This window comes from Bos mutus, chromosome 1 (assembly GCF_027580195.1).
Source record: "Bos mutus isolate GX-2022 chromosome 1, NWIPB_WYAK_1.1, whole genome shotgun sequence".
NCBI classification, from domain to species: domain Eukaryota; kingdom Metazoa; phylum Chordata; class Mammalia; order Artiodactyla; family Bovidae; genus Bos; species Bos mutus.
In genome coordinates, this window is record NC_091617.1 from 20,164,953 (window position 1) to 20,176,951 (window position 11,999).

General features: G+C 41.1%; 1 protein-coding gene across 5 annotated transcripts in view; it reads right to left on the reverse strand.

Moving 5' to 3' along the window:
- USP25 (ubiquitin specific peptidase 25) overlaps positions 1-9,059 on the reverse strand; it is a 160,853-nt gene extending 151,794 nt beyond the window's left edge. For all 5 annotated transcript variants that reach the window (XM_070367620.1, XM_005898177.2, XM_070367615.1 and 2 more), the window contains exon 1: positions 8,609-9,059. In XM_070367620.1, coding sequence (XP_070223721.1) covers positions 8,609-8,653 — 45 coding nt within the window. In that variant the 5' untranslated portion in view covers positions 8,654-9,059. The remainder of the gene's footprint in view (positions 1-8,608) is intronic.
- Positions 9,060-11,999: the final 2,940 nt, after the last annotated feature.

Genomic DNA, 11,999 nt, shown 5'->3' on the forward strand with positions numbered 1-11,999 from the left:
ATATATGAGATGATATCTTATGAAACGACCAGCAAAATCAAATTTAGATTAAATCCATTAGAAATACAAATATAATTTGATGAAATTATATTAAAAGTAGAGACGCAATCTTGCTCAGAGGATATAAAGATAAAACCATGAAATATTCAAATCACACTCTAACTGCTTGTGTGATATATATAGAACTCTATAACTCAAAAAAAATATATTCTTTTCACATGATCATTAAAACCTCATGTGCTTAGTCATAAGAAATTCTTAATAAATCTCTATAACTATTACAAATCATATTCTCTAAACAGAATGTTTCAATTGTGTTGAAACTAAAAACCAACAACTTAAAAAGTATAACAAAAAAAGTAAAACAAAAAATATTCTTAAATAACGAAAGAAAAACATTTTAAGATAATAGTCAAAATTAGGAAAGCATAACTAAAACATGCTTTAAATAAAGCGGTCAGCCTAATAAAAGTCACAGTCATCAAAACTTCAAAGTAGCAAGTACTTAGGTTCAAAGATCAAAAACAGTTAAACGCTACAAATTTTGACTGATTTAACTTAATGCTACCCTAAACAATTCCAAAAGCGAACAAAAAAACAAAAAGCTTTTTTTTTGTAAGCTCATCTTTGTATGAGCTAATAATAGCCCATACACCTATAAAAACAAACCTTGTAACAAATTTCATTTAAAAATGAAGATTCTAATTTTTAGATTAAAATTTAGTGTAATGAATTCTAAGGCATCAGGACAAATGCAAGCCAGAAAGCAATACAGATAAATGGTTAATGGCAGAAGCCCCCAAGTCTCAGAGTTTAAAGCCCACCCTCAACATACACTAACAATGAAATGTTGCTTTAGTTCTTCTCTAATACTTTTTCCTCAACCAGCACATGAAAGTAAAAAAAGCATCTACCTAAAAAAGTGGTTGGGAAAATGCAGTTGAAAAGAAGTTATAAAATTCTTTGCACACTTTCTTTTTATTTTTAAACTTTACAATATTGTATTACTTTTGCCAAATATCGAAATGAATCCGCCCCAAGTATACATGTGTTCCCCATCCTGAACCCTCCTCCCTCCTCCCTCCCCATACCCTCCCTCTGGGTCATCCCAGTGCACCAGCCCCAAGCATCCAGTGTTGTGCATCGAACCTGGACTGGCGACTTGTTTCATACATGATATTATACATGTTTCAATGCCATTCTCCCAAATCCTCCCACCCTCTCCCTCTCCAACAGAGTCCATAAGACTGTTCTATACATCAGTGTCTCTTTTGCTATCTCATACACAGGGTTATTGTTACCATCTTTCTAAATTCCATATATATGCGTTAGTATACTGTATTGGTGTTTTTCTTTCTGGCTTACTTCACTCTGTATAATAGGCTCCAGTTTCATCCACCTCATTAGAACTGATTCAAATGTATTCTTTTTAATGGCTGAGTAATACTCCATTGTGTATATGTACCACTGCTTTCTTATCCATTCATCTGCTGACGGACATCTAGGTTGCTTCCATGTCCTGGCTATTATAAACAGTGCTGCGATGAACACTGGTGTACACGTGTCTCTTTCCCTTCTGGTTTCCTCAGTGTGTATGCCCAGCAGTGGGATTGCTGGATCATAAGGCAGTTCTACTTCGTTTTTTAAGGAATCTCCACACTGTTCTCCATAGTGGCTGTACTAGTTTGCATTCCCACCGACAGTGTAAGAGGGTTCCCTTTTCTCCACGCCCTCTCCAGCATTTATTGCTTGTGGACTTTTGGATTGCAGCCATTCTGACTGATGTGAAATGGTACCTCATAGTGGTTTTGATTTGCATTTCTCTGATAATGAGTGATGTTGAGCATCTTTTCATGTGTTTGTTAGCCCTCTGTAAGTCTTCTTTGGAGAAATGTCTATTTAGTTCTTTGGCCCATTTTTTGATTGGGTCATTTATTTTTCTGGAGTTGAGCTGCAGGAGTTGCTTGTATATTTTTGAGATTAGTTGTTTGTCAGTTGCTTCATTAGCTATTATTTTCTCCCATTCTGAAGAGCTGCATTTTCACCTTGCTAATAGTTTCCTTTGATATGCAGAAGCTTTTAAGTTTAATTAGGTCCCATTTGTTTATTTTTGCTTTTATTTCCAATATTCTGGGAGGTGGGTCATAAAGGATCCTGCTGTGATGTATGTCAGAGAGTGTTTTGCCTATGTTCTCCTCTAGGAGTTTTATAGTTTCTGGTCTTACATTGAGATCTTTAATCCATTTTGAGTTTATTTTTGTGTATGGTGTTAGAAAGTGTTCTAGTTTCATTCTTTTACAAGTGGTTGACCAGATTTCCCAGCACCACTTGTTAAAGAGATTGTCTTTAATCCATTGTATATTCTTGCCTCCTTTGTCAAAGACAAGGTGTCCATATGTGTGTGGATTTATCTCTGGGCTTTCTATTTTGTTCCATTGATCTATATTTCTGTCTTTTTGTCAGTACCATACTGTTTTGATAACTGTGGCTTTGTAGTAGAGCCTGAAGTCAGGCAGGTTGATTCTTCCAGTTCCATTCTTCTTTCTCAAGATAGCTTTGGCTATTCGAGGTTTTTTGTATTTCCATACAAATTGTGAAATTATTTGTTCTAGCTCTGTGAAGAATACCGTTGGTAGCTTGATAGGGATTGCGTTGAATCTATAAATTGCTTTGGGTAGTATACTCATTTTCACTATATTGATTCTTCCAATCCATGAACATGGTATATTTCTCCATCTATTAGTGTCCTCTTTGATTTCTTTCACCAGTGTTTTACAGTTTTCTATATATAGGTCTTTAGTTTCTTTAGGTAGATATATTCCTAAGTATTTTATTCTTTCCGTTGCAATGGTGAATGGAATTGTTTCCTTAATTTCTCTTTCTGTTTTCTCATTATTAGTGTATAGGAATGCAAGGGATTTCTGTGTGTTGATTTTATATCCTGCAACTTTACTATAATCATTGATTAGTTCTAGTAATTTTCTGGTGGAGTCTTTAGTGTTTTCTATGTAGAGGATCATGTCACATAGTACATAGTAAATATGTTATGTGTTATCCATTACAATTGTGCTTATCATAAAATACTACCATCAGTTGTTGCCCAAAAAAAAAAAAAAAGATATTTGATAAAGAGTCAACATCTAAATCTGATTTCAAAGCATTTTAAAAACTTGTAACCATAAGGACATTTCATATTACAATGAAACAATACATTACAGACCCTACTATTAATCCTAGTAGTATTCTGTCATCTTACCTAGAATAATAACATATGAAAAAAGAGGTGCCAAAATTGACAAAGAGGAGGTCAGAATGATAATTATTTGCAAATGATATGGCCTGCATACAAAGAATATTGAAGAATATGGGATTATCTAGGCAAGAGTACTGGAGTGGGTTGCCATTTCCTTCTCCAGGGAATCTTCCTGACCCAGGGATTGAACCCAGGTCTCCCGCATTGTAAACAGACACTTTACCATCTGAGCCACCAGGGAAGTCCATTTGATAAAGAGTCAACATCTAAATCTGATTTCAAAGCATTTTAAAAACTTGTAACCATAAGGACATTTCATATTACAATGAAACAATACAATGAAATTAATACTATTAATCCTAGTAGTATTCTGTAATCTTAGCTAAAATAATATGAAAAAAGAGGTGCCAAAATTGACAAAGAGGAAATCAGAATGATAATTATTTGCAAATGATATGGGCTGCATACAAAGAATATTGAAGAATATCAGAATATTAGAACTAATGAAAATTCATTAAGACAACAGGATACAATCGTAGTATAAAATTCAAAACTAGGTGAGAAAGGAAAGGCATAAAAGGGGAATAAGTAGCTGGATCCTGCTCTTTCAGTAAACCAAGTCTTATGCTAATAACAAGATAACCAACCATTTAATACTAAACAATGTCCACTTTATATAATGCTTAGTGATTTATATAAGGTTAAACATTGGAAAAGACTCTGATGCTGGGAGGGATTGGGGGCAGGAGGAGAAGGGGACGACAGAGAATGAGGTGGCTGGATGGCATCACCGACTCGATGGACGTGAGTTTGAGTGAACTCCGGGAGTTGGTCTCTTTAAATGCTATATTATATTTTTATAACTTCCAGTTCAGTTCAGTTGCTCAGTCGTGTCCGACTCTTTGCGACCCCATGAACTGCAGCACGCCAGGCCTCCCTGTCCATCACCAACTCCCAGAGTTCACTCAGACTCACGTCCATCGAGTCGGTGATGCCATCCAGCCACCTCATCCTCTGTCGTCCCCTTCTCCTCCTGCCTCCAATCCCTCCCAGCATCAGAGTCTTTTCCAATGTGTCAACTCTTCGCATGAGGTGGCCACAGTACTGGAGTTTCAGCTTCAGCATCATTCCTTCCAATGAACATTCTATAACCTTAGACAATTTCTAAATTAGAAATACTACATTATTGCAACTAAGAAATTTACCCAGAATTCAACTTGTATTGTTTTTCAAGTTTCAATTCTTAATTAGGTTAATCTGTGCCTTCCTTCCCACCTAACCTCCAATATAATTAAATGAAAGCTGACTGTTGATACTATAAGATTCCTTCTGCCTCTATCCTATTCTTTCTCTTTTTCATCCTCCCTGTCTGGAATAAACACGTTTAGCCCCACTAACCACGTGGATATAAAAAAGTTGCTCATGTCTAATCATCTATCTTCAAGGCTTTAAAAGTAGATTCAGAGGCACTTAATGACTTGCCCAAGGTCATAGAAAGGTGATTTAGATCAACATCCTATTCTTTCACTACACTGCCTATATTCTAACAGATGTCCACAATTTCAAGCTTTCATTGATTCTGCATGTGCGCTAAGTCACTTCAGTCATGACCGACTCTGTGTGACCCTATGAACTGTATGTAGCCACCAGGCTCCTCTGTCCATGGGATTTCCCAGGCAATAATACTGGAGTGGGTTGCCATGCCCTCCTCCAGGGGATCTTCCCCACCCAGAGATGGAACCCGCATCTCTGATGTTGCCTAAACTGGCAGGGAGGTTCTTTACCATTAGTGCCAGCTACGAAGCTCTTAACTGTCTCTCAATCATGTTAAATTGTGAGATTCAGTTAAGGAACTAAAATAACCCCTGCAGTTTACATTCCTTTTAGAAAGCACTCACTCTTTATTTCATTCATCAAATATTTACTGAAACCTACTATGTGCAACCAGTCAATCCTAAAGGAAATCAATCCTGAATAATCATTGGAAGGACTAATGCTGATGCTGAAGCTCCAATACTTTGGCACCTGATACAAAGAACTGACTCACTGGAAAAGACCCTGATGCTGGGAAAGACTGAAGGCAGAAGGAGAAGGGGACCACAGAGGATGAGATGGTTGGATGGCATCACTGATTCAATGGACACGAGTTTGAGAGAGCTCTGGGAGTTGGTGATGAACAGGGAAGCCTGGCGTGCTGCAGTCCATGGGGTCGCAAAGAGGCAAACACAACTAAGCAACTAAACTGAACTATGTGCAAGGAGCTGGTATAAGCCCTAGGGTGAAACAAAATCGGCAAAAAAAAAATTTTTATTCAACTCAGGAGAATACAGTTAATGTAAATAGAATACAGCTCACAACTCTTCAAATTAATCTGGTCTCTAAGAGAATGCCTTCTATTTACTATATTGCTGCCCTAAAGAATCCTCATTTGGGACCCGAATCAATGAACCAAAATTCTGAGATGAGAATCCTACACTTTAGGTAAATATCAAGCATAAAGGCTGAATATACATATTCAAGACCAAAATTATGACAGGACTTAACCTTAGCTAATCTGCTACCAACTCCAATTCACCTGTATCATCTTAAACCTCAGAAAAATGTCTCTTTGCAGTTTCACTTCATCTCACAACTCCCTGCTCAAGGCCAAACTTGAGCAAGCAAGCAAAGAACACAACAGAGGAAAAGGAAAAGACACCCCTTGCCTTATGTTACATTGTGACAAGCTACTCTGTAGGTAAACAGAAGACCTGTGAGTTTTGTGCTACTTAAAAAAAAAAAGACCTGAGTGTTGTGCTACTTTTTTTTTAATTATAATCATACATCCTTTGGGAAGAAAATAAACAATCTCACAAAATAGGAAACTGTTCCAATGACCAGACTACAGCTCTTCACATAAAGCTAATATTATACATGAGCATACAACAATTTTTTAAAGAAGAGCAGAAAATAGGCTAAAATTTTGGTTATGCAATATGCACTAGACACTTCTCCTTTTACTAATAATTCATAGTTTCTATTTTAAAAACAAAGAGTTTCACTTTTGTTTCTTCTAAAGTAGTTCACTTCCTAGTTACTAGCTTGAAGTCTACTTCCTAGGTACTAGCTTAGTGGATTTTAATGTTAGTTCATTTGAAGTAGATGGTTTAAAGTATTTGAACCTGTATGAATATTTTAAAATAGTACTAATATGAGTAACAAAGTAACAGCATGTTAATATGACAAGCAAATACATTAAATATTTCTTTAATACATAAACACTATGATGGAAGTATAAAAATAAATGCGACTGTATTGCTCTTAAAAATGTCCACAATCTCAACGAGATGATATGACACATACTAAAAACAGTGTCAAAATGGTAGTATTTTAGACTAACACTACTCCCTTTGCGTAAGGAGGGGACTCATTAAACTAGGAAACTGGACTTGATGGCTAAGATCATTTTTAGTAATTTGATTTGTGATTCAAATTTATGCATAAACCTCTGAAATGGGCAGATCTGCATTATCTAAGTACATTAGTCAAAAATCAATTTAAAAAACTCACAAATGTTTTGCCATTGTTCAAATCTGACATGTGAAAAATATGAGCTACATTTCCCACTTTGAAAAAAAAAAAAAAGGCTTTAATACTTAACATTGAAGAGAACTATAAACCGAAAGGACACCAAGCCTACTAAATATTGCTCAGTATACTATGGCCACAAGATCCTACTCTAAGTATTAACACTTTGTTGTCACATACTCAACATCAAAAACTAAAGTTCAAGGTATTCAAAACAGAATGGAGGGGATTAGGAGATAAACTGTTCTAAACTCCCATTATTAAAACTAGAATTTTTTCATTGTAAATAAACTTCAATCTGCAACGTCTTCTAAATTATCCCAGTCACTCTTTAGTTGCTAAGTGGTGTCCTATTCTTTGCCACGCCATGGCCCCATGCCACCCCAGAAACCCCCTCAGGCTCCTCTGTCCATGCGAGTTCCCAGGCAAAGATACTGGAGTGGGTGGCCATTTTCTTCTCCAAGGGATCTTCCCAACCTAGGGATCGAACTAGAGTCTTCTGCATTGCAGACAGATTCTTTACCACTGAGCCACCTGGGATGCCCAAATTAACCAATAACAATTAACTAACACACAAGAGTTCCAAGACAAGTTCCCCAAAGTGCCTAAAATAATAATGCAATATGCTCACTTTCCAAAATTCTTGAGCATCTTCAATTACTTCAAGTACTACCACAAAATTCTAAAAATATCTCAAAGCAAAAACTTCGCAGGCTGTGAGTATACACAGTCCATTTTAAGACAGTAGGTAGGCCTTATTCTAAAATCAAGCACAGGTAGGATATAATGATGCAAAAAAACTACTGATATCAACACCACAGGGTGGGGCATTCACACTACTCTCCCAGAAAAATCGAAGAGTTTTAGCAGCTTTTCACAGTAAACCCTGGTCACCACCATAATTTCAAGACGAGTAAAGTAATGGTTTTCCTTTTGCCCCAAATGTTTTTCACACCAATAACCCCTCCCAAAAAATTAAGCCATAGCCAACGACTCTCCAGGATATGGTGCAACCCCTGATTGTGCACTTGAGATTCTGAAAGCAAAATCGAGGGGGGGAAAGTAGCATCTCTCACATAAGTATACTTAACAGAAAAGATTTGAAGCTTCACAAACCCAGATTTTTTTAAGGGAACAACCTTTTTAATGTGTGACCCAGGCAAGAGTAAAGGGTGAGGATGGAACAAGGTCAAACTTAGGGGACAAAATATACCTGAAATAAGCATGGCCAAAAAGGTCTCCTTCTTAAGGGACAGTTTCTATATTTTTTAAAAAAAGGAAAAAAAGAAAAAGGAACCAACCAAATCCTCTACTTCTACATTGAGTCCACCTGGTTCCTGTACCTGGCAACTCAATTCCGGTGGAGAGGCTTTTGCAAAATAGCAGACCTGGAAGGCTCCTGTCTTGGAAAGAAAACTGGGTTCACAAGGGATGACAACCGGCTATTTCTTCTTCTTAAAAAAAAAAAAAAAAAGGACGAGGAAGATAAAGTTTAATTAGGAAGTCATACAGAGGAGTGTAGGAATGTGAGATCGCGCTCAACAAATACCCAGCACCGTCGGTTACAGGAAAACAATTGGCAAGAAGGAAGTGGACTGAAACCCGCTAACTACACCCCGCTTTCCACACGCAGCCCGGAACTGGGCGCGACGCCCCCAAAGCGGGCAGGGGCGGGGGACGACGGCGCGGGGAAAGCTGGGGCCGCGGAGGCCCGGGCGGCGGGGAGGTCCCGGCCGCGGCGGGGGAGGGCGGCACCTCGGGCGGAGGAGCGGGGCCGGGTCTCCTCACCTTCTGCGCCGCGCTCTGCTGCAGCACGTTCTGCTCCACGGTCATGGCCCCCGCCGCGCCGGCGTCCGGCTCCCCGAGCCTCCGCTGGCCCTGACTGCCACGCTCCGCCGAGCCCCAGGGAGCGGCGCGGACGGCCGGCGAGGACAGCGCCCCCGCCAGCCAGGCGCGAAGGCGACGGCGGCCGGGGTGCGCGGGCACCACGGGCTGGCGGCGAGGCGCGGACACCGAGGGCCACGGCGGCGGCCCCACGACTCCGCGCGGCCCGCCTCAGCGCGGCTCGGCGGCCGCGGCCCGGGCCATGAGCGGGCGGTGGACGCTGGGGGGCGGGAGGGCGCTAGCAAGCCCGGACGCGTCACGCGCGCGCGCGCGCTCCTCCGCTGGCGGCTCGCAGGCCACTGCGGGGAAGGGAAAGGGGACAGAGGGAGCGGCCGGCCAGAATGGCGCTGTCCTCCTCCCACCGCAACTACTCCTCCCCTCCCCTCCCGTCCCCTCTCCTCCCCTCCCGTCCCTCCCCTCCCTCTACCGCCGTCACCGCCCCCGCCTGGCGGTTCCTCCCCCGTCGAGCCCCGCCCGCCGGCCGCCCTAACCCTACATTGTGACCCGCGGGGCGGTGGGACGGGAGGCGGGGCCGCTCCGGAGCCCCGCCCCCCATCCCGGAGTCCCGGGAGGTGGGGCGAGCGAGCGCCACGCGGGCCCGGCCTCGGAGCCGCCCCTGCGGCAGGTTGCGCGACGCCTACCCGCGGCTCCGCGATGCTCCAAGCCAAGGCCGGAGGGCATCGTGCCTCTCCGTGCCCAGAATTTGTCGGATTTCCATATCCCTCTAAGACAAACATTTTCCTCTAGGTCCCTGAACGTTCCCAAACTGCTTTGGATCCCGAATCCCTGCTTCTTTCTGAGTCTCTGGTCCTCTCCCCAGACCTTTCTAGGAATTTCACAAGCAGTAAACTGGCCCGAAGGGAAAAGTCAATTGTGATTTAAGCAAAAGGCTGTCAGAAGGCCTTACGCTGGAATATATTTTTCTCCACAACTGATCATTACATAAGTTAATATTGATAGTCTCTGTCAACTTCTTTCTTTCAAACATGTGCCAGTCACTGGCAGGCTCTTAAGAAATAAGGTTTATTTTCCTAAGGTTTGACATAAATGAAATTCGGCCTATTCAACAGACAATGTTACAAAAATATCACTGCCTAGATGGTACAGGATATCCCAGTTGCAAAACAATTATCAATTAACCACCCTTATTGAAATACTTGATTATATATGGAATAGTAAGGAAAACGTAATATTAAGAAAATAGTCTATAACCTCAAAAATATCTTGAATTTCACAAGCTAATCTGGGGATGGGAAGCAAATAGGATGTGAGGGTGCCATGTGCCAGGAGAGAAGGAATAATCAATGGTTCAGTTCAGTTCAATTAAGTCACTCAGTCGTGTCCGACTCTTTGCAACCCTTTGAACCACAGCACACCAGGCCTCACTGTCCATCACCAACTGCCGGAGTTCTCTCAAACTCATGTCCATTGAGTCGGTGATGCCATCCAACCATCTCATCCTCTGCCGTCCCCTTCTCCTCCTGCCTTCAACCTTTCCCAACATCAGGGTCTTTTCAAATGAGTCAGCTCTTTGCATCAGGTGGCCAAAGTATTGGAGTTTCAGCTTTAACATCAGTCCTTCCAATGAACACCTAGGACTGATCTCGTTTAGGATGGACTGGTTGGATCTCCTTGCAGTCTAAGGGACTCTCAAGAGTCTTCTCCAACACCACAGTTCAAAAGTATCAATTCTTCTGTGCTCAGCTTTCTTTATAGTCCAACTCTCGCATCCATACATGACCACTGGAAAAACCATAGCCTTAACTAGACAGACCTTTGTTGACAAAGTAATATCTCTGCTTTTGAATATGCTATCTAGGTTGGTCATAACTTTCCTGCCAAGGAGTAACCATCTTTTAGTTTCATGGCTGCAATCACCATCTGCAGTGATTTTGGAGCCCCCACAAAGTCAGCCACTGTTTCCCCATCTATTTGCCATGAAGTGATGGGATCAGATGCCGTGATCTTAGTTTTCTGAATGTTGAGCTTTAAGCCAACTTTTTCACTCTCCTCTTTCACTTTCATCAAGAGGCTCTTTTGTTCTTCTTCACTTTCTGCCATAAGGATGGTGTCATCTGCATATCTGAGGTTATTGATATTTCTCCCAGCAATCTTGATGCCAGCTTGTGCTTCATCCAGCCCAGCGTTTCTCATGATGTGCTCTGCATATAAGTTATATAAGCAGGGTGACAGTATACAGCCTTGACGTACTCCTTTTCCTATTTGGAACCAGTCTTTTGTTCCATGTCCAGTTCTAACTGCTACTTCCTGACCTGAATACAGATTTCTCAAGAGGCAGGTCAGGTGGTCTGGTATTCCCATCTCTTTCAGAATTTTCCACAGTTTATTGTGATCCACACAGTCAAAGGCTTTGGCATAGTCAATAAAGCAGAAATAGATGTTTTTCTGGAACTCTTTTGCTTTTTCGATGATCCAGCAGATGTTGGCAATTTGATTTCTGGTTCCTCTGCCTTTTCTAAAACCAGCTTGAGCATTTGGAAGTTCATGGTTCACGTATTGCTGAAGCCTGGCTTGGAGAATTTTGAGCATTACTTTACTAGCATGTGAAATGAGTGCAATTGTGCAGTAGTTTGAGCATTCTTTGGCATTGTCTTTCTTTGGGATTGGAATGAAAACTGACCTTTTCCAGTCATGTGGCCACTGCTGAATTGATATACTCAAAAATACAATATACACATAAGCAAATCTGGGTATAGTTTTTATTCTGATTTAAGAAAAAAGTCAGTTTGATATGTGGTCATTGAAATATTTGTTTTTATTTTATTTAATAATCATGAATTACTGTAACTCATAAGGTTTTGTACTTGGAGCACTTTGCAAACCATCTTTGTTGGGCACCTTAGAGGTAGGTCTTCAACCAACTTTTTTGGTCTTTGCTTTTAGTTTTCATGTTTATTTGCTCATTTGATTTTGACAGATTACAATTTTTATTTATTGCTATCTTACATCTTTGACAGAAGATTTTGAAAAGTTACGAACTGGTTGGAAACTCAGAATTTTAAGGAATGACGGACAGTTCTGACAGAATGCATACATTTTTAATGAGAACATGCCTAGTGCTGAGCCGCTTCAGTTGTTTCTGACTTTGTGACCCTATGGGTCATAGCCTGCCCTGTTCTGCCATCCATGGAATTCTCCAGGCAAGAATACTGGAGTGAGTTGCCGTGCCCTCCTCCAGGGGATCTTCCTGACCCGGAGATCGAACCTACCACTCTTGCATCTGGGCTTCTGCATTGGCAGGCAGACTCTTTACCACCAGCACCACCTGGGAAGC